This window comes from Martes martes (assembly GCF_963455335.1).
Source record: "Martes martes genome assembly, chromosome: 2".
Taxonomy (NCBI): Eukaryota; Metazoa; Chordata; class Mammalia; order Carnivora; family Mustelidae; genus Martes; species Martes martes.
This window is the reverse complement of record NC_137889.1, coordinates 15590094-15614070: the sequence shown is the minus strand read 5'-3', so window position 1 is coordinate 15614070 and position 23977 is coordinate 15590094. Positions and strand designations below refer to the sequence as shown.

General features: G+C 39.0%; 1 protein-coding gene across 1 annotated transcript in view; it reads right to left on the bottom strand.

Annotated features, from left to right (window-relative positions):
- The window catches only part of SNX25 (sorting nexin 25), a 122521-nt gene that overhangs the window by 56098 nt on the left and 42446 nt on the right, over positions 1-23977 (bottom strand). Inside the window, exons 4-6 of the mRNA XM_080797277.1 lie at positions 21845-22017; positions 20185-20371; positions 4422-4492 (exon numbers count right to left, since the gene is read on the bottom strand). Of these exons, the coding sequence (XP_080653403.1) occupies positions 4422-4492; positions 20185-20371; positions 21845-22017 (431 nt within the window). The remainder of the gene's footprint in view (positions 1-4421; positions 4493-20184; positions 20372-21844; positions 22018-23977) is intronic.

Here is a 23977-nt window from a genome sequence, read left to right as displayed (position 1 = left end):
AATCTGAATGTAAAAGAATATTTGCATCACCCCCAAAAGAAAACTTGTACCCACCAGCCCTCATACTCAAACTTGTACTCACTTCCCATGCCAACATCTATGCTGATGGCCCCAAGTAACCAATAACCTACTTTCTGTCAGTATAGATCTGCCTATTCTGGGCATTTCATATGAAGGGAATCACACAGTATGTGGCCTTTTATAACTGGTTTCTTTCACTTATCAAAATGTTTTCAGGTTTATTCAGGCTGTAGCATGCGTAATACTCAATTATGTATTTTACGAATCAATTCCTTTTACTGCTGAATGATATTCCACTGTACGGATATACTACATTTTGTTCATGGCTATTGGGTTGTTTCTACTTTTTGGCTATTATGAATAACACCATTACAAACATTCAAGCACAGGTTTTTCTGTGGGTGTATGTTTTCATTTCTCTTAGGTATATACTTAGGAATGGAAACTCTAGGTCTCATGGTAATTCTATGTTTAACATTTTGGAGAACTGCCAGACTGTTTCCATCTCCTCCAACATATACAAGTTCCAATTTCCTCACATCCTTACCAACACATAATACCAGTTTGTTTGTTTTTTTATTTTAGCCATCCTACCGAGTGTAAACTGGTTATCTCATATTAGTTCTACTTTGCATTTCCCTAGTATAGAATGAAGTAGGGCATATTTTCATGTGCTTATTAGCCATTTGTATAAATTCTTCAGGGAAATGTCTATGCAAATCCTCGGCCCATTTTTCAATTACACTGTCTTCTGATTATGGAATTGGAGGAGCTCCTTATATATTCTGGATACAATCAGATATAGGATTTGCAAATATATTCTTTCATTCTATGGGTTGTCTTTTTACTTTCTTATGACACAGCACAGGTTTTTAATTTCTAATGCAATCCAATTTACCTCCTTCCTCCCCCTACCATGCTTCCCTTCATTCTTATACAGACCCACACATTTTGTCAGAGTGCGGATTCCATGGAAATTGTCTTTGTTCTGGACAGGAAGACACACTGTGGCTGAAATCACCTAATGGTTTCAACTATCCTACATTTTGCTGCAATTTTATTTCTTACTTCGAACCCTACTATAGACTTTAAAAGAGACTAATTTTTTTTAAAGATTTATTTATTTATCTTAGAGAGAGAGAAAGAAAGGATGGGGCAGAGGAAGAGGGAGAGAGAGAATGTCAAGCAGACTCCCTGCTCAGTGTGGAGCCCAATGCGAGGCTTGATCTCAGGACCCTGAGATCATGACCTGAGCTGAAATTAAGAGTCAGATGCTCAACCGACTGAGCCATCCACGTGTCCCAAGAGACTAATTTAGAAAAGTTAACTACAATACCAGAATTAACCCAAAAGAAGAGTAATGAAGCACATCTTAATGTGGTCAGAGAGCTTACTGAAAATAAATGTTTCTAGCATTTTCACAAAAATGTCACTACAATGCTATCTTGAACTTATCAGTTATATCATATATATATGTTGGTTGAACTGTATCCCCCAAAAAGATATGTTGAAGTCCTAAACCCCAGTACCTGTGAATGTGACCTTATTTGGAAATATGGTCTTTGCAGATGTACTAAGTTTAGATGAGCTCATTTTAATTAAGGTGGGTCTTAATCCAATATGACTGGTATCTGCATAAGAAAAAAGAGACAACTCAAGGAAAATGCCACATAATAATGATAGAGGCAGGGACTGGAGTGACATGTGTTCAAGACCAAGGACTGCTGACAACACCAAGAGCTAAGAGAATGGTGTGGAAGAGAGTCTTCCCTAGAGCATTCAGAGAGAACATGGCCCCGCTAACACCTTGGCTTGGGACTTCAAGCCTCCAGAACTGTGACAGAATGCATTTTTCTTTTTTAAGCCACCCAGTTTGTGGTACTTTGCTATAGCAGTCCTAGGAAACTAATACATATAATAAACTGAATACTTAAGTTATAATCAAAATTCAACCAGAATACATCAAATTAAGAATACATTCTTAGGGATGCCTGGGTGGCTCAGTGGGTTAAAGCCTCTGCCTTCAGTTTAGGTCATGATCCCAGGGTCCTAGGATTGAGCCCCACACGAGGTTCTCTGCTCAGCAGGGAGCCTGCTACCCTCCCCCCACCCCCGCCTGCCTCTCTCCCTACTTGTGATCTCTCTCTCTGCGTCAAAAAAATAAATAAAATCTTTTAAAAAAGAAAAAAGAATACATTCTTAGCAGTGAATTTGTCCTTATATACCTAAAATGTGCATACATTCTCATGTTAAATGTTCATGTTAAACACTAAGTAATAAAAGACTAATGTTGACAGTTTATCTTTGCAAAAAGCAAGAAGACTAAAATCCATTCGAGTATTATACTCTGTGGACATGATGATAATCACTCTTAAACAGTGACCTCAGAGAAGTAAACTGGTCTCCTCTGTTTTCTGTCCCAAGGCAAAATAGCTCAAAGGCCCCAAATGAACTCAGCCTGTCTGCCTTTTCCCCAATGCTTGATAGAAGGAGGCCAGATTACCCAAGACAGCTGAGAGCAGCTCAAATGGCAAATAGAAGCAGGAAAGTAAGAAGTGTCACTGACAATGTTTGACAACATTGTATGGGCCCCCTCCCTCACTCCTCAGAATGACCATATTTGGAGACAGGGTCTTTACAGTGGTGATTAAGTGAAAATGGGGCCATTAGTGTTGACCCTCATCCAGTAAGGCTAGTGTCCTTTCAAGAACAGGAAATTCAGACAAAGGCCAGGGCAGAGGGAAGACAAAGTGAAGACAGAGAGAGAAGGCCAACTAGAAGCCAAGAAGTAAGGCTGAAACAGAGCCTTCCCTCACAGTCCTCAGGAAGGACCAACACTGCAGACCCCAGGGACACGTTGATCTTGGACTTCCAGGCTCCAGAAATGTGAGAAAATAAAGCTCTGTTGCCTAAGACACTTGGTCTATGCTACTTTGTTACGGCAGCCCTAGTAAACTGCTGTAAACTCCCTTCCTCATGCTGACTAAAAGCCTAAGACCCAACAGTACCAGTAAGGCCCTTCAGAATGGGATCCTGTGCCAACTCTGATCTCCCTCATTTCACCCCTTTTCAGCCACACAGGCAACTCAAGCAAGCCCTGCATGCTTCTGCCTCAGAGTTTTGCACCTGTCCTTCCACAGATATCCTCGGGACCCCAGGTCTTTGCGCCCAGGTCACCACATAGGTGAGGTCTTCCCGGACAACTCTATCTGAATACTAATCTTCCTCCCCCTCCAGCAGGGCCAGGATTCCCTTCCATACATCCCATCTCACAGCTTTGTTTTTCTCCAGGGCACGTTTCACTGTCTAAAATACTGTTTATTTGATGTGCTCATTATCTGATTGCCTCCCAGTCTCAGTTTAGGGCTTGATGAATGCAGGGATTTTGTTTTGTCCATTACTAGATCATCATCCTCTCACTGCTGTTCAGTAAACCTTTTTTGAATGAACAAATTTGTACAATCTTCCTTATTGGGCAGAGATTAAGAATTAGTGCTTCTTCCTAGTCTATACCTTCATCTCTTTTTACCTTGGTCAGTGACTCAGACACAAGTAATAGACCTCAGGCCAAGCCTCCTGTTGCCTCTGTGCCACTCAGAAACCTGGGAGCACATTTTAAGGCTCTGGCCCAACTTGTCCTTTTAACACTCTGCTCCCTGATGGGACTTGAGTGGGCCTGCAGATTTTCATGGAAAGGCCAGCCTAGAAGGTCAGGGGTGTTTGCTGCCTCTCAGCCACGAATCAAGATCTGCACTCTAAATAATGACATGACCTTCAACTTCATATATGACAGTGGATACGCTAGCTCCAGGCTAACTTTAAGGGAGTTGAGAGCCAACTTTATACCTTAATTATTCCTATCATGCTGGGGTGAAAATCTCATCTGAAGAGAAACAAATGGGAAAATAAAGAACTTTTTTTTTTTTTTTTATGTAGGAGGAGAGAAGCTATTTACAATACAAATCTTAACTAAAGGAAAAGATTAAGGAAATTATGAAACATCAACTCACTGGAGTTATTTAAATAACTATCATTATGTTTCAAGTTAGAAATATTCATGAATATTAAGATTAAATTTTAATGAGAAAAAACTATAAAATCATGCTTACTTTAAAAACAGAAGCACTCTGTACCCAATGATTTCAGTCTTTGAAAAATTACTATGACAGATGAATAAAGTTCAAAGAAACACAGAAATACAGACAGGGGTTTTTTTTTTAGCATGAAGTTATATTTACTTTCTCTAATGCTGCTGATATACTATTATTTCAGTAAATTGAAAATACCTAAATATAAGCCAGAAGAATGCTCATGCTTGCCAACATTCTGGCAAAAGAAAAGACCAGGGTAGACAAAGAACCTTTAGAATGTATAACTGAAGAAAACAAACTGGTTCTTACCCTTGTGCCTCTTCAGCTGGGGAAAGCTGCTAATTGTAGTTGCTTGGATTATTTCTACTACAATTTGATACCTGATATTAAAAAGAGAGAAAAAGAAAAGATCGAATATTTAGAAAATGCTATTTTCAGAGATAACTTTTAGACCATATTTTGTACTAATCAAATAAAACACAGGGCTCTCACATGCGCAAAAAAAAACTCTAAAAAAAATAGTTCCTATTTATCTACTATTTTATATTGCTGTTTTAAAGAGTCCCATTTCCACAAGGAGTGTTGTGCTCTTAAGAAATGGCATGTCCGGTCCTTTCAGGACTAACACTTCTCTAAGAAATAACACACCTGAGCATAAGATAAACTGTGGCTCTGTATGTAAGAAAAATATGCTATTTTTTTTTCTCCCCAACTAAATCATGAGCCTCTTGAAGACAGGGATTGTGTCTTGTATTCTCCTACAGATCCTAGCTTGACACTAAACACATGACAGGCACTCAGTAAATATTAGCAAATATTATAGACTGAATGTTTTGTTCCCCCAAAATTCATACATTGAAGCTTAATTCCCAATGTGATGGTATTTGGACCTGGGGTCTTCGGAAGGTGATTAGCCCTTGTGGGTGGTGCCCTCACAAATGAGAGGGGTGCCTGAGTGGCTCAGTCAGTTAAGTGTCTGCCTTCAGCTCAGGTCATGATCTCAGGGTCCTAGGATCAAGCCTCCCATTGCGCTCCCTGCTCAGTGGGAAGTCAACGGACTTCTACCTCTGTCTCTCCCCATGGTTTGTGCTCTCTCTTTTCTCTCTCAAATAAATAAAATCTTAAAAAAAAAAAAAAAAAAAGACCCCAGAGAGCCCTTCCCATTTTGTGATGTCACAGTGAGAAGGAGGTTCAATGTTCAACCCCTTGATCTTGGACTTCTCAACCTCTAGAAGTGTGAGAAATAAATGTCTGTAGTTTAAGCCAACCAGACTGTGATATTTTTGTTATACCAGCCCAAACTAAGGCAAGAAGTTACATTAATATACAACACCTGTAAAACTAAACAGGTACAAATAATATTCTGAACAATCTGTTCTTTTTATATTCTTGGTGATTCATCCTCTGGAACAAATGAGTCATCAATGGTACTGAAGAAATGCACGCTATTTGAGTGAAGAGTTAAATTTCTTAAATGAATGCATAAAATTATTATGAAATATCAGCTAACATTAACACAGAGTCCTCTCATTCAGCACCAGGTACCTGTCTAGATACTCTCTCTCATTTAATCCTCAGAATAAGTATTGCAATTATCCCCACACCACAGAGGAAGAAGTTGTTCAGGTGGACTAAGAAATCTATACCAGGTCTCATTGCTTTTAAGTACTAGAGCCAAAATGATAACCTGGGGCTGCTGATTCTAAAGTTCATGCTCTTGACCACTTTCCCGCTACTCTAAAATTCAATATGGGTTAATGTTTATCTTGTCTTGGGCCTTTCCAAGGATACAAGCATGGCCAATGCCAGATAATCTTTGCAGGCTCACTGCCTTCTATATCTCCCCTGGATACAATTTTCCTGCCAAACCAGACTGCATGCAATACCCCAGCACATACTCAGCTCTTTCCTGACCCCCAGCCTTTGCTCTGTTTCTTCTCCGTCTTGCACACACCCTCTCTCCCTTATCTGCTGAAATCCTATCTGTTCCTAAATATCAGTTCAGAGCATTCTTCTCTCAGGGTTCTCAGATCCCTCTCTTCCACAGGACAAAGTATTTGCTCCTACCCATTTCTTTAGCAATTTTCCCTCCACTTCTGATCTTAATATCTTACTTCCAATTTAACAATTTATGCCCACATTGGTCTCCTATGCTGGATTACTAACACCTCCACAGCAGCGGAATAAATCCAAGGACCCACAACCAACTCATCTTTATGTACACCAAACCCTTCTCACAGTGCTTTGCACATAAGAGGCATTTGAAGATGATTATTAAGTTTGTAAAATTCACCTTCACTTGATACCAAAAGACGATGCGGGAAATGAGTGACTTTCATTCTCAATAAAAGCTCACAACATACAGTTGATCCTTGAACAACATAGGTTTGAATTATGTGGACCCACTTATATGCAGATTTTTGGATACAGTACAGTAATATAAATGTATTTTCTTTTCCTTAACATTTTCTTTCCCTAACATTTTCTTTTCTTAACATTTTCTTTTCTCTAGCTTATTATGAGAATATAGTACATGATATATATCACATATAAAACGTGTTGATTGATTGTATGTGCTATTGGTAAGGCTGCCAGTCAATAGTAGGCTATTAGTAGTAAAGTGTTAGGGGAGTTCAAAGTTATATGCAGACTTCTGACTGCACGAGGGATTAGCATCCCAACCCTATGTTTTTCAGCAGTCAGCTGTACATCCAAATGCCGGCGGCTATCCTTGATGGCACAGGCCTCCTAGTCCTCCGGGAGCCAGCTCCCTGGGGATAGTCAGCACTCACTCAGCTTTCTTCACCAGAGGAGCGCATGGCCTTGCTGGTGCTGAGTTTGGTTCAAGAATCTGAAGGACTGATATTTGTGAACATCCTCTTGATCACAATTGCACAAGTGTAATATGTGTTTTTCCAATGTAAACTCTAATATTAACAAGAATTTGGCTCTTCTCCAGTTACAGCGAGATCTCACCCCCAGTATCTCTTATCCCAGGGACAAGAAAAAGGTCACATGAAGACAGCCATCTCTTACCTGAGTTACCACCTCACCTCTCTTTGGCTTTGAACACTCCGCTACATTAATAAAGACTCAGAGCACGTTTGTATTTTTGAAGTCTTTCCACCATCTCAAACTCACCTGAAATGCTACAAAATTAGTCTTCAAAATAATCCCCTTAGAAATACATACAATTATTGCCTTTTACTGTCAATTGTTCAGAACAACTTTGGAATTCTATCAGAATTGACTTCTAAGTTATTTATACACACACACACACACACACACACACACACACAAATATTAGTCTCCTCATTTCATTACACACATCTTACACATTTTTTAAAAAAAAATTACTATTTTAGAGCTGTCTTGGATGTGTATATGCTGGAATGTCTTAGGAGAGTCAAAAGCTGAATAAATCCTAGTCTCAGGTGTCTACAATATGGTGAATGGTTTAAAATAGGTTTTATACTAAAAGTAGCAATTACAGGGGTGCCTGGGTGGCTCAGTCGGTTAGAAGTCCTAGCTCTTGATTTTGGCTCAGGCCATGATCTCAGGGTCATAAGATCAAGCACCATGGCCGGGTCTATGCTCAGTGCAGAGTCTGCTTAAGATTTTCTCTCTCCCTCTGCCCTTCCCCCACCACACACACACTTTCTCTCTCTCTAAAAAATAAATAAAATAAAATTCGCAATAACATAAATTAGAATACCATATACATAAACATGTTTTTTAAAAATTTAAAACTTAAAAATAATGTTTTCAAGGTTGTTACAGGTTACTTTGTGCTAGGCTGGGGATAATATTTTCATTTAGAAGGACTTCAGTTACAACATTTGAAAAGAAATAAAGACATGGTGATTTCAGAGGGCTACACTAAAGCTGTTTACAAGGTAAGTATAACAGAGTAGTTAAGCATACTAGCTCTGACACCAGGTGCCCTGTGTTCAAATCCTGCTTCCAACACTTACTGTGTCACCCTAAAAAAATTATTTAAGCTTTCTAAAACTCAAGAGAAAAGAAGAGTAGTATTTTTTTGTAAAGAGAAGAGTAACAGTATTTTTCCTCACAGGATTGCCATGAAGATTAAATGAGATAACACCTTTAAAATATCTGGAATAGTGCCCAAGCCACAGTGAGAGTTTAATAAATATTAACTATTATTTTTGTCCCTTAACACCACTGTTGATTGATTGATTTAGGTATGCAGTATTTAGGTATGTATTTAGGTATGCAGTATGATTTAGGTATGCAGTATTTAAGGAGATGATGTATGTGCATGTTTGTAAAATATATATAAGAATTTTTAAAGTAGCCTTACTTTTTTCCTGATCATAAAAGTATCTCAGCCTAGTCAGTTTAAGGCCACCAAGGTCACTGAAGTCCAACAAAATCAGGTTTATTGACTCATTTCAATAAGCATGAAGAAACATGGGTGTCTCTTCAAACCAAGGGAAAGATAGCTTCTATGGGATTCTGGGGAAGTATGGAGTGTAGATGAAATTTTAAATGAAGCAGCATGTTGACAGGTTCAAAGCAGAGCTGTGTAAATAGTCATTTCACATAGATCCAGGGTCTCACTCTCCTGAAAACTATAAGGTTATAATAAACATGGAATGGTTAGCCCAGAAAACCCTTTATCTGTAGCTCTACACCCAACTTATAAACGAGGGTGCTTCTCTGTGTCAAAGTGGCCGAAACCCTCCAGGCAAGAATAGGATGTGTCACTCTTACCAAAGTAATTTCAAATGGCGAAATCTAAGATTTTGGAGAGCAAAGTTTCTCAGTGCATAAGAAAGCAGTAGTCATTCAAAGGAGGTTATCATTATGACACTTTCTAGCTGCTACATATACCTGGAAAAAAAAATACTGTTTCCTATTAACTTTGTAGCTGGCTTTAGTATCTGTTACTCCAACCTGATAAACAGCTGGGCAAATTTTACCTCCTCATGCTGAACCCATTTTTACTTTCTCTAAAGTAACATATATTCATTGAAGAAAATGGGAAAATATACAAAGCATGACATTCAAAGTCAATCACAATTAACATTTGGTAAGTATTTATAGACTTCTCTTCAAACAATTTTTTTTGTTTTGTTTTGTAAGACTGAAGATATGCTATAAAAGGCCCTAGAGCCTTTTCAATGTATACCATCTGCCAATATTATTAAATACTCTGATGCAACACCATTGGTAAGTGGCAGTCCACTGTACAGATGTGTCGGCACTTTTTTTCCCTAAGCCCTAATTGTTAGGCATTCCGTTATTTCAAGCTTTTCTCTATTTTACATAAAACTGCAAGAAACTTTCTTGGAAAAATCTTTATCACACATTCATGATTATTTCCTTAAAATAAGTTCTTATGAATAATAACTGTAACAGAAAGAATATACATTTTGTGACCTGCTTTCTGCATTATAAAACTGTGCTGTAGAAAGGCAATAATTCATACTCCTCCCAGTAGGACATGAGGTCGTCTGTCTTCCTACAGCCTTGCCAACCCTGGGTGTCAAATTTTTTAATCTTCACCAATATCATGAACCAAGTAAAGTCTCTCATTTTAGTTTTTATGTCTGAAAAGAACAACAAGGTTCAGAGCTTTCTTCTCATGGGGTGTGTTTAACGGTATTAAGCAGGAAGTGCCAGGGAGCTGTAGCACAAACTGGGGAAGTATTTTCAGTCAGGACTCAGAGCAGTCAGAGGCTCTTGCCTCTAATGGCACTTTTAAACCGGTTTTCCATTTTTCTAGTGTGTAGAAGGCAGCTGATTCCAACAGAAAGACTAGGGTATGCTTCCTAAGCTTTTTCCATTTGTGGCACACATAGCAAATGATAATATTTGAACAGAACGCCAAGGTCATCGGCCATCCCAGGCCCTACCCAAATACCTGGAGGGCTGAGGAAACCTTTATCTCCATACACCAATACACTGGATTTGAGTCACATCAGTTAGAAAGTTCTGGACCAGAGCAGCCTGACATATCCGGAATTTACGTGAACACATGTACACAATTCATGCTATATATATATATATATACACAGAAAATAACCTGGAAAATATCAAGTATTGTCATGTGTTTGCAATGTGGCTTATTTTTCTTCATCTGGTTTGTATTTTTAAATTTCCTAAAATAACATGTTACCGTATATTCATTTTCTAGTTCCCAGAAGTCTATGGAAATTACATGTTACAAAAGCAACTAGCTGGTGTCCTTCAGTTAACCTCAAGGAGGCCAAAATTTTTCTCTCTGCTACCTGTACCTCATTTTGACTAGTGCTTCTCATATTTTTTATATCAGCTATTAATATCACCATAAACTGTTTATTTATAGACCAATGTATAGCACCACTGCTGTTATATTCCATCCTCAATTCTTGCCTGAAGTATTTTCATTCAGAATGCTTACTAAATATCATCTTTAGTTGCCTAGTTTTATGTTCTGTACTGAAAATGTCCTAATGACTTTCTTCTACACTTTGAAGTTTTTCTGACATGAAAGATTGTATTGCCTCATCTCCTCCATTAAGCCTATTCAAGTTAGGATCTGAGAATTCTGTTGCCTTCTCCTGCTCACGGTTATATTTTTAGCTCTTTATTGGGAGTCTAGCAGGTCTGTCCTCAGAACTGTGCTGAAGCATTAATCTCATTTAATTATCACAACAGTCCATGAAATAGGAACTCCTTTCTCCATTTCACAGTTAAAACTGAGGCTCAGAGTATACATGACTTGCCAAGGCCACACTGCCTATAAGAAAGGAAGCCAAGTGCAAGCCAGGTCTGCAAAATCCAGGCCTATCTGACTTGGGCCCACGTCTGTGGGTAGAGTCTACGTTAGATCTGGACTGGTTGGTGTAGGGTGATTTTTGTGTTATTAACCCTCATCTACCTCAAGAAGAACTGCATTTCTGTCCAGTGCAGGGTCATCAAATGACAAAGCGTGCGTGGCCACTACTCAGCAACGTGCCAGAGCCAGCTCACAAGGCCTGTGTCGGCTTGTGCGAGCTGGCTGTTAACATCTCAGGAATTAAAACCTACCATTATTAAAGTGAAACAAACTTGCGATTAAACTGTACTTCTTAAAAGGCGAAAATACTTAAAACTCATCATTTCCTAATAATTGTATTTTGCTATTATCTATGCTCCCGGCTATTCACGTCTACTGTATCAGCACGGCAGAGACACTACGCATGAGAGGGTGTGCTGCAGCCAATCTCTTTCCAACTTCCTACTCAGTGAGGTCATCCTGGCAGCTTAGTATTGACACCACAGAAACCAGCAAATGCTACAAGTCGGGGTTTCTGACCCCTCCCCGCAAAAGCCAGTTTTTAAAAATTACCAGCACACCCCTTTTATACTCTTCACTACCATTCCTTCAGAGAACCTAGTGAATCATAAAATTCTCTACAGAGGAGAGAACCAGCACCAGCACTTTTGTTTTGTTTTAAAGAAAAGAGCACTACCCATCCATCCCACCTCCTCCTTTTGATGTTTTGTTCTGAGTATCAGGGGCTCCATCCCCAGCCTCTCTCCAGCTCTCTCTCATCCTCTCCTCTAAGCCCTAGAGAAGGAAGAGGTCTTTCATCTGACCACAGAGGAGGAGGAACCAGGCATGTGAAGCACAGCCCTTCTGTTCTCCTCCTCTTCAGAGCATGTGTTCTCTGCCTCCAAGGACAGCCAGCATGTGGACTCCGCACCTGTCAGAAAGATGGGGAAGGAGGGAGAATCAGGGACAAAGCCAGGTGGGAAAGAATGTCTGATTCTGAGACTCAGTTTTAGAGAGTCACTGTTTGCACACATAAACCACATTCTCCATCATCTATCAGTAAAAAGAGCAAAGTTTTGGGCCTTCATTTGGCTTATTCCTTAGCCCTAACGTGGTTCAGACCTCAGGCTGGAGAGAGGAGCATTGTTATTTATTGGGCCTCCAGAAACCCCCAAATAAAATGCTGCACTCTAGTGGGCCACCAAGTAATTGATCAGTGTTCACGATGAAATTAAATCTGTTTGCAACCCTCGGCCTGAGATTGTAACAAAAACGATAGTGGTAGCTAACAATCTGGAATATGAAGATCCTGGGCTGAGTGATTCATGTAAATAGACTCATGGTCCTCATGGTAATTCGGTGATTCGTAAAGCAGATACACCTTACTCACAGTGCCTTTGTTGTTCTAATTATAAGCTCATCATGAACTCTTTAATTTCAGAGAGATCATAAGCTTCTTTATTCCCAAATTTCCCCTTTTTAGATCAAATTTTCCATGCTGTCAATACTTATCTTTCCTCCTAAATGAAGATATCTTGTTTTCTCCCACATGTTTAACTCCCACCTCTGTGCCCTCTGCTATTTCTCAGACATCAACAGAAGGAATTAAATTCTGAAGTCAATGTACTTTTACTTTTTATAAAACTGAAAGATGTTTTTGAATGTTTTCAATAAGCAGCCTTGCATTTTAATATGGTTTTTTTTAACTAAATTTATATTCATTTATTCTTTTCATAAAAATTTGCCAGGCATCTCTTTGTTTTACACTTCATCATTTCTCATCTCCTTGCCCACCCACGTTAACCTTTCCCTCAGTTTATACATGCTTACTGATTTCTGACACGGTGTAGCAGTTTGTCTGAAGGGTATGCTCGATTTCTTTTTCCATGTTCCTCTATAACGTAATTCAACTTTACTCCTCATGATTCACAATATAACTTCAGAATCACTGGTCGAAGCACCAAACACTCAAATAATTTAAATTCTCCTATACAGAAGCATGCAATTTTAGGAATTTTAATATTTTTAGTGTATTAATCTTCATGTGCAAATGTACCTCTGAAACCCATCTCTGAAATTCAGAGATGAAATCCATCCCCTTAATATCTGAAGAAAAACTACTTAACTTCCTCAGTAACCCACTCCACTGTTCATTACGACCTCTTAAATTAACCTATTCATTATGGCCATTCCCTCTTGCTTTATCCTAGTAAAACAGAAAACACATTGATCTCAGTACACACTCGATAAAAAGTTTCCTTCATTTCTCCAAGAGAAATAATACTAAATCTTTTTAATTTTAAACCTTTTATTCATTATTAGAATTTCCTCTCTACTATTTTTAGATTTTCCATGTCGCTCTTTAAGTAAGGAGTCAGAAATAAACAAATTCAGAACTGAAAAAATCTAATAAAGACTGGACTGGCAGCAGATGAAATTACAGCACTGACAGGCTGCCCCAATTTTCTTTATTATGACTTGTTTCTCTGGCAGCCTGTCCCTGTTTCACTAACAAATGATGGGACTTATGGCAGTACTGTTCTCCATGCAAGGATTAGTGCCTGCAAAGTCTCCTAGACAGTACAGACTGGTCGTCACACTTGCAGGAAATTCCACAAGGTTGGGCCGCGTGTCAATCCTCTTTTCTCCCCACCTGGCTAACCGGTTACCCACCTTCTCATGTGGAATTTCAAGTCAGACAGAGCTGAGTTCAAATCCCAGCTGTTCCTTATTAGCTACGCGATCCAGGGCAAGTCATTTTACCTTTCTCAACTGCATAATGAGAATAGTAATACTTATTCACATAGTTGTTACAACAGTCATATGGTAAGAACTTTACTTAATGCATATTAGATATTCAACATATGGTAGCTTGAAAACAAAGAAGTTTCCTCTTCTTGGGCATTTGCTTGGCATCTCTTTAACTTTGGCAAATGTCCAGTCCAGGAAAGTAGTATTTGTCCAACATCTGTGCAGGAAGTAGTGCTATCCTGCCTTGCTATAACTATACAACAGGTAGCACAGGAGCAAAAACGACTATGTGCCCATTCTGTGTCTATGTTTCTTTTTTCCTTAGTAATAGAACTCTCATTTTTAACTGAACCTAAGGCTTCCCAGAAAAATTATATCTGACAGAAAATATATAAGCAGAAATGTCATGTAGTAGCTTCCAGGAAGTTCTTTAAAAGACAGCCAATGCATGACCTTTGCCACCTTCTTTTCTTCCCTTAATTTGTGCTTTCTGGAATTAGGATACGATGAATGGCAGTCTAGACTACACCCTGAACTCAGGACTCTGGAATATCCCTAGGATGGCAGAGCAGTGAGCTGGAAGGAGCCTGGGTCCCCAAGGAGTGTAGAGGCCTCCTACCAGTCTTCGAATGCCTGTTCCAGACTTCTTTTATAAAAGAAAGAAAAAGCCCTCTGTACTTTGGCAAGTAATCATTATTCTGTGGGTTTTCTAGCCTCCTCATCTAAATCTAATCCTAATGTAAGTATCTCCAATCTTTTCATGGGACTCAAGCAATAGATTTTAATCAGGGGCAATTTTGTCCTCCAGAGGACATCTGGCAATGTCTGGGGGATGTTTCTGGTTGTCACAACTACAGGGTTGGTACTGGCATCCAGTGGGGGAGGCTAGTGATGTTAATATTCCACAATAAATAGAACCACCCCCACAACAAAGAATTATCTGGGCCCAAATGGCACTTTCGCCAAGGCTGAGAAACCTGGGGTTAAATACGTGTCTCAGGATCACCAGTGATAAGATGCCCTTTATTCATTACAATAAACACGGTAGAAGAATGAGGTGTCTGGATTAATCAATATTCTTCTCAATAGTAACCATCCTCGCCAACAGTGATAAACAGTTTTCAAAGACTTAGAATATAACAATTATAGGACACCTAGCCAAGACTTGAGATTGGTAGCAAGTGAAAGAATATCCCATTTAAAAGATATTCTCAATTCTAGTTGTACCTGGGGGGCACTTAAAAACCACTGATGCCCAGGTTCTACCCTAGGCCAATCATGTAAAATTCCTGGGGGTGAAGTGGAGGCAAGTATATTTCTCATGGAGGAGCAAAATCGCTTTCATAGAGCACTTTGTGCAAACACACTGAGGAATTACACAACGCAAGCAACAGAGGGTATTCCTGGGCCATGATCTGCCTGCTCCCTCTAGGAGATTCTGTAAGGGCAGAACCTTTCATTTCCGCTTTAATGTTTATTCCCACACCCTCTTTCCCTTCAAAATAAAGGAACACACAGCGCTTTCTCCAGTGTGGCTGTAATTGTCGGGTCTTACTAACGGATGCCCCTTTGCTCTGACCTCTGGTTTGCCTTCCTTGAGGGTGGTCATCACCCCACCACCCAGACAGGTGGTGGGAATCTGTTCAGTTGTCCTTTAATATCTTGCATGAACAGGACATTTAGATTTCCGGCTCCTGTCTCATTAGCAGAGTGGATGACTTCCACTAGAAGACGCTAAAAAATTCAAAAAGTTATACCAGTCCCGCCACCACATCCTCACTTCGACACCTTAGATGCCAGAAAAGAAGAAAAAGGAAGTAGCTACAAAGTACAGTGAGATATCCGGCCGTAATTTTTTTTAAAGCCTGGGTGATTCTAATATATAGTCAAGGTCAAAAACCACTGGTTTAGTGTACTCGGAGGAAGCATTTCTAGCTCCAGAATCATATTGCCAAAGCAGCTCATGCTGACTCAGAAAAAAACAAACTATCACAGAACTACAAATATGACCTTCAAGGTTTCTTTGGTTTGGTTGTTTGTTTTAATGCATTCCAAACCAGCATAGTTTAATGACTTTATTTCCTTCAGAAAATACGCACCTATCTCCCAAATATGTATGAAATGAAAGTGGATGGTTTCATCAACTGCTTAGTCTAAATAACACACATTCCGTGCCCTAGGCGGCCTATCTTAAAATCTTACTGAGAAGATGAAGATAGCGACCTAAAATGCTAATAAAGCCAGACAGCAGAGTACTCTAATTGTACAAGAAAAACAAAATAGTTCAGACTATGATGGAAGAAACTGCTCCATTAGTGCAAGGCAGCTGATAAGCTTCATCGATGCTTTAGACAGGAGTCTGATAAAAAGCAATTTTGCCTATAAGCAGACTGACCATCGAAGAGAGAGCAATTTTTCTTTATTTTATTCTATTTTTTCAGTGTTCCAAGATTCACTGTTTATGCACCACACCCAGTGCTCCCTGCAATACATGTCCTCCTTAATACCTACCACCAGGCTCACCCAACCTCCCCCCCACCCCCCTCCCTTCCAAAACCCTCAGTCTGTTTCTCAGAGTCTACAGTCTCTCTTGGTTTGTCTCCCCCTCCAATCTACCCCAATTCACTTTTCCTTTCCTTCTCCTAATGTCCTCCATGTTATTCCTTATGTAGAGAGCAATTTTTCTATCAGATAAACAAAAACCAGTAACCAGATAACTTATGCAGCATCACCTTTTTTGAGCAAAAAGATCAACCTCTACCACCACAGAGTTGTTCCTGGTAGTCTTTCTAGTTCAATCTGGGCAAGAAGCAGAGAAGAAAGGTTAGCCCTCAGATTACCCTAAGATACAATGAGTAAGGATACTGTCCCCTGGATAAAAGATATACCAGTACTATAGCAAACAGAACTGCCGGGAATTTTATCTACAGCGAAGGCCAAGTAACTGTCTCATAGTCACAGGTTGGGGAGAGGTAATGCGGTATTTACAAGAGTATTCAGAAAGTAACTCTGGATGTGTACAGCTACCACTGAGAAAAATGGCCTTCACAGTATTCTCTCCCAAGGTTCTTTGCCAAGCTGTTGAGGGGACTGTATGCTCTTCAGGATTACCATGATTCCACAGCAGATGCTGACTAACGTATACGACTCCTTGTTGTAAGAGAAATTTGCAGCCCTTCAAAGGAAGTCGTCAACATATTTCCCAAAATGTACATGAGAAACTGAAGGTCTACAAAGCGACAGAGGTCAGAAAAATAGGTCATTGCAGTTGCACTCAGTCATTATATCAACTTAATTAAATCTGAAAATGTATTCTGTTTTCTAATAGAGTGGGCACTTTAAGGGTTTGATAATCTAATCCTCAAAGTACCTCCAAGTGTCCTCCCCATGGATTCTATGAACTCTGCTGGAAACAAAAGCCAGAAGTAAAGTAGAAGACAGGAAAGAGAACAGGAACATATGCAACAGGAATATATATGGGATGGGTGGTAGGAAGAGATTAGTAATACTACTGAAGATGTTCAACTGAAAGTCAAAAGGGGGTGCCTGGGTGGCTCAGTTGGTTTAGTGCCTGCCTTCAGTCAGGTCAGGATCTCGGGGTCCTGGGACCAAGCCCCATGTCAGGCTCCCTGCTCAGTGGGGAGTCTGCTTCTCACTCTTCCTCTCCCTCTGCTCCTCTCCCCCACTCATGCTCTCTCTCTGTCTTAAAGAAAATTAAAAAAAAAAAGAAAGAAAACTCAAAAGGCATTCTTTAAAATGCAAACAACCCAATTAATTATCCATTGGCTGACAAAAGAATAAACAAAATATGGTGTATTCATACAATGGAATATTATTCAGCCAAAAAAAGAAATGAAATATTGCTATATACCACAACATGGATGACCCTTGAAAATATTATGCTGAATATAAGCCAGACACAAAAGGCCACATGTTACATGATTCCATTTATATGAAATGTCCATAATGGGCAAATCCAGAGACAGAAAGTAGATTAGTGGTTGCCAAGGGCTGGGTAGAGAAAAAATGGGGAGTGACTGCTAATGGGTACAGGGTTTCTTCTTAAAAATGACAAAAATAATCTGGAATTAGAGGTAATGGTTACACAGTCTGAAGATACTAAAAACCACTGAAACATGTATTTTAAAATGCTGAGTTCAACAGGGTATAAACCATATCTCAGTGTCTAAAGAAAAAACCACCCTTTAGCTCAGCATTTCTACTGCCCCTTAGCCTCTCCATGCTCAACAGAGCGCCTGCTTCTCAGGACACCCAACGTGTTAGACTTCAGTGTTGCCCTATTTATGACAACAAGAGGAAGTAATCTTACAGAAAGATTTAAGGGCTCATACCATTTTTAATTTTCACCGTGTTTTAAAGGGGAAAATGTCATGTCAGGACTCCTAGTGTTCATCTTTGGCCACTCAGGTGAAGGCAATCCAAAATGCCCCTACTGTGACAAAAGCAGGTTGTCCAGTCATCCTGGGGCTTTTGTTTCTAAAGGTCAATTCTTACTGAGTTTCTTCTTGAAACTCAGTAGATGAGTTTCATCTACTAGATGACCAACTGCCCAAATTAAAATATCTATAGCATTTTGAATAGTCCTGATCCTCTGACTAGTGCATTTTGAAAAAGATAAACCATTCATTCTAATCAAGATTCATTCATCTCATACTACAGAACTGTGCTAGAGTACCAATGGTTGATCACTCAAAATAATGCCTTCTGATCACAAAATAGTCTTTTGGTACCTTTTTGTTATACCACTGTCTGTGTCAACATGTGTGCAGTGCTGGGATCTTTTGTTGATACACAAAACAGAACATTCATTCATAAGTCTGGAAGTAGAATGAATACTGATTCAGTTAACTATCTGCCACTATTGATCCTAGATTATTATCTTAAATTTCCTTGAAGTTACCCAATGATCCACTTCTAACTGTATTCTGAAAGACTGCTTAAAAGGGAAAAGTCCTTAGGAAGGCAAGGTCTCCACAATCTATCACAGTATATTGATAACAGTTATCCTGCTATCTGTTATACAGTTATATACTATTATACAGTTATACAGTTATACTGTATATAACAGATACTACTGTTGTGAACAGTATCTGTTCACAAACAATGCGTTAAGAGAAAACTACAATTTCACAGAGGGTGACCGTGGTCACACCACAGGCAGTGTATCCGGGAACAACCGGTAAAACAGCACCCAGGTAGAGCAAAACTGGAGTATCAGTTTGTACAGCATCTCTAGAACCAGCACTTGGTGTGTGTGTGTGTGTTGGCAGTTTTAAGGCAAAGAGGAGGCAACAAGGGTGTCCTGTCCTTGTGAGCTCTTTCACTTTCCATAGAATGACACTTTAAACTCCTTTTAAATTTCAAAGAAAGTCACGATAAGGATGACCTTTGAGTGTATATAACTTGTATACTCCAGATAACAAATCTGGGATATTGACCCTTGCCTTCTTTATTAGCTCAAGGGTCACAATAATCAAAAATGAATTTCTAGTTTCAGACACAGATGATTATAAATCTTTAATAAATGAGTACCACATAGCTTTTCAAGACTATGCATGGAAACAGAAGCACAAACAAATCTCCAGAGATTACATCCTTTAAGAATTAAATGATCTGTAAACACAATCATACAACTGAAGCCATCATTATACATTTGCAGGACCTAGATTAATACAGGACGCGGTTTACAAGAACATGGTACCCTCTACAAACATATACCTCTTATAAGAGTGTATTATTCAGATTAGAAGACTAAGCAGCACAACTCACCTTAATGGTGACCCAAATCTAAAATCCTTGAAGAGTTCAAAGACTGTTTCAGCTAATATTTTATTTTCCATCTATGATTCATCAAAATTACTTATCAGAGACAAAACGGACATACCGGAGTTGACTTTCTTCCCCATGTATTATTGTTTGGGGACACTAAAACAGAAGAACTACAGAAACAGAAGCCTAGAAAAGCTACAAATTATATATTGCTATATAATCATACTGTTTATGCATATATTATGGCAATAAAAAATAAATATACAAAAACAGACACACTCACCCCTAAGATATCTCAAGTACAACAAGGAAGATTCAATGCCCCTATCAAAGAGACTCCCAGGGTATATTTCAAATGTGTTTCCTCAAAATATTTAGTCAAGAACCCATGATTCCCAAACCTGGGCCTGCATTTTCTAAGAAAAATTAAAATCAATGTAATATTCCATAATGTAATTTTAAAAACATATCATCTCCTTCCCATTTTTTCTAAGTAAATTTCTGAGCAGCTAAGTAGTAACTCTTACAACTAAACAGCTTGCAATCTATTATAACCTAATTACTTGAAAAACAGGATACTTGGGGAAAAAAAAAACTAATTCCTCTGCTAAAGGAGAAGCTGGATAAATTTAGTTGTCACTGAGTAGCAAGATTTATGGACTTCCTTTATTTCTGCCTCCCTGACAACCACATTTTTTTGGTACCTAACTAGGCAGAGGATGATAATAAGTAGCTACTGTCATGCTATAATTAAAGATCAAATACCTTAGCTGCTTCAAGAACTCAACATCAGAGTTGCTATTAATAAGCTTGATGAACTCTTCATAAGATGGAGCATAGGTGTAGGCTCTCTTGTGATGTTCATTCATCTGTTCTCTGCGCTCCAGCTGGGCAAGTAGCATCTGGTTAATGTAATCTGGATTACTAAGTAACTCCACTACTGGCTTCAAGACTGTGGGAAGAAGAAAGCAACACTGAAAAGGGTATGTTTCTTTGAAAGAACTGTTTTTCATTTACAGAACTGAAATCGCTTCTGGTAAATGTTTTTAAACTACCCAAATGGGGACAAACAATTCAAATATTCAAAAATCTGTGTGCCTGTACACATAGCTCCCTCTGGGTATGCTACCAACTATGGCTACAATCAAGTGGTTGTTTTAACAAATGAGTTAAGTTTAATAATGAAAGAGTGTCATTTGCAACCCAAGTTCCTAACAATGATATCAAAATTAAGTACACTGATTTTTTCCTTTTATTTATTTATTTAGTTAGTTAGTTTAATAAGGCTCATGTGTTTTGTCTGCCAAATGAAAGTGAACATTCTCACAACTGATAAAAGCAGGCCTCAGGGAAGGAGTTGTTAAAAAGTCAATGGTAACAACTACAAACTCATCCTACTAACTTTAGGTTAAAAAGTTCCCTTTTCAGGGTATCTGGGGGGCTCAGTTGGTTAAGTATCAGAATCTTGATTTCAGCTCAGGTCATGATCTCAGGGTCCTGGGATCAAACCCAGTGTCGAACCAGCTTGAGGATTCTCTTCTTCTCCTTCTGCTTCTCCCCCCCACCCCGCCCCCGCCACTTGCACACACACTTGCTCACACATACTCTCTTTTTCTAAAATAAATAAATAATCTTAAAAAAAAGGGGGGGTTCCCTTTTCTGGGGCACCTGGGTGGCTCAGCTGGTTAGGCAACCAGCTCTTGAGCTCAGCTCAGCTGCTGATCTGAGTCATGAAGCCAAAAAAAAACAAAAACAAAAATAAACCAAAAAAACCCCTCTCTTTTCTCAATGTTTGGTATCCGCTAATGACCACAGATAATAAATGAGACAATCAATCAACGCATATCAAATGCAATGTTATTTGGGATTCTGAGGTAAGAGAAATTTCTCTTAGGTCATATTTTCTTCCGTTTTCATATTCTGGCCAAGCACCTTCCTCATTAAAATTCCTTTAGCAATTACATTATATTGTGGTACAGTTCCTTTTTTATTTATTCCAAGTTCACAAAATTACATATAGGCATTATCAATGAATCTTCTATCTTAAAAGTACTCTAAGTAAATGCACACTAGAGTTTGAGTACAGATACTCTTTCATTGATGTATATATTATTGACCTGGATAATTCAAAAGCTATCCCAAATGGATGCTTGCCTGTGAAGAACATAAGGACTAATTATCCTGTGTCAAAATAAACAACAGAATGGACAATTTGGCAACATGTTACACAAAAAACTTGTCTATCGTGGATGGCCAAATAAAGCCATCTTTGAATAACACTTCACGTTTGAAAATCTGAAAATATCTTAGCTCCCACACGTCCCATGATATACAAGGTCCGCACAGGTAAAGTGTTATCACATTAGTATGGAACAATTGTTTGCATAATCATCACATTAGTAATATGAATTATTTACAAGTCTACCTTTTGTTGTGAGTATTTCTGCAAGCATTATACGTAAGCTGAGAGACTGGACATCTTTTGAGGGAAGGAGACAGAACACCAGAACCCGAGAACACATCTGTAGGAATTTCACTTCATCATATGAGTTCCTCAAGCATGTATGTAACACAAAAGGCCTTGGTTGTTCTTCATGTCTAAAAGAAATTGATGAAGAGGGGAAGAGGAAGGAAAGAAAGTTCTGAAAACAATTCAGTTATGTATCATTAAGTATAAAATATCTCAAATGGACAATACATCAGTTTTAATAATTGTGTCCACTCCTCAAAAATGTCAATAGCTAATAATTTTCTCAATCACAGACTAATTTAGAAAAATGCTAATGCATGCTCTTTCAGGATTTCAAACCTTAAGTAGCATCAACAATTACACATAACTCCCAAATCACAGCAACAATCCAGAAAATTATGTGTGTTTCTTTAACTGGACTATTTTTAAGTCTTTTAGACATCTTCTTAAATGTGATCTATTGCTTCATTATTCAAAAAAAAAAAAAAAACTAAGAAAATATTACCAGGGTCACTAGCCAGCTTTCCTGACTAGGTAATCACGGGATAAAAATGCTATGGGTTTTCTGCTGAAGAGAAGGTCCATGACTTACCTAGTGCTACATAAATTGATGGCAAATTGCCTTCTGTGTGGCTCCCAAGTATTTTCTAAATAGTCTTGCCAGCTGTGGTCAGAGGCTTCCCTATCAGCACTGACTCTATCCTTATCCCAGGACCATTAATTTGGAGGATCTTGAGTGAAAAGGAGTAGAAAGCAGAACCTTCTATACCTCCTTTTCCCACAGTACCTTGATAGTAGTAGTTCAAGAAAGACAGGGACGTTCATTTTTCTTTTTTTTTTTTTTAAGATTTTATTTATTTATTTGACAGAGAGAGATCACAAGTAGGCAGAGAAGCAGGCAGAGAGAGAGGAGGAAGCAGGCTCCCTGCTGAGCAGAGAGCCTGATGTGGGGCTCGATCCCAGGACCCTGGGATCATGACCTGAGCCGAAGACAGAGGCTTAACCCACTGAGCCACCCAGGCGCCCCGACGTTCATTTTTCTAACACCTTCCAGATAAGAGGGAACATTTATGGACTTCTTATAGTAACTAGGGGCCAATCCTGAGGAAGGACTGACACTACGTAGAGCAGGAGGGATCACACTAGTGTTACACAGCGATGAAACAAATGCATCTTGGTGCCTTTTACGACAAGCACCTCCAGAATGCTGACTGCAATTTCTTTCTGCACTGGAGAATGAAGACTAGTCTTCCATAGAAGACTAATCCTCCAAAAAAGGGAAGATTTCCTCTTTGCCTTCTAAGACAACCAAGAAAAATTCAATACTAATGTGAAAAGCCAACAAAATAAACAGATTTTAAGAATAACCCTTTACGTATATACTAATCATACGCTGACTTTTTAAAAATGGCATCTTCGGGGTGCCTGTCTGGCTCAGTTGGTAGAACATGGGACTCTTGATTTGGGGGACATGAGTTGAAGTCAATAGGGGTAGAGTTTACTTTACCCCTTTAAATAAATTTAAAGTGGCGTCTTCAATTATTTGAAATTCTAGCTATGCTGCCAGTTAGAGATGATTTTTTAATATAGTATGGTCTAGATGCTACTCTTGTCTCGTCAAGCACTTTTAAGGATAAAACTTTACTCTAAAATATGTATTCGGTTGACAATTATTGGGGAACTCTGGCCCCAAAAAACTAATGACAGAAGCTTCTTTCTATAATATCAAATCCTTCTCTAAGTATACGCAATCCCTTGTCTGTTCCAGTGGAAAACAGATCAAAGGAGCCTAGCCAACAGACTTCTACAAGTTCATCTCCCTCCTAGAACTGAGTTAGGGAAAAACTTTCTGAGTGAGCATAAAAGGCCAGATATCTGGTCAAAAATGAGGTCCATCTGAGGAAAAAGGAGAGGCCAGTGCTTCCCTGGAATCCCTCTGCTCACTCCAAGCAGGATATTCCTATGATGCCTTCCGGTTCATGGGCATCAAGTACTGCTTCAGAACCCAAGAAAAGATCCCTAGGCACGTGGCTGCTTCTGGGTCATGTTGTGTCCACGTGCCTGCGTCCAGGCAGCAGCCTCCTTCTG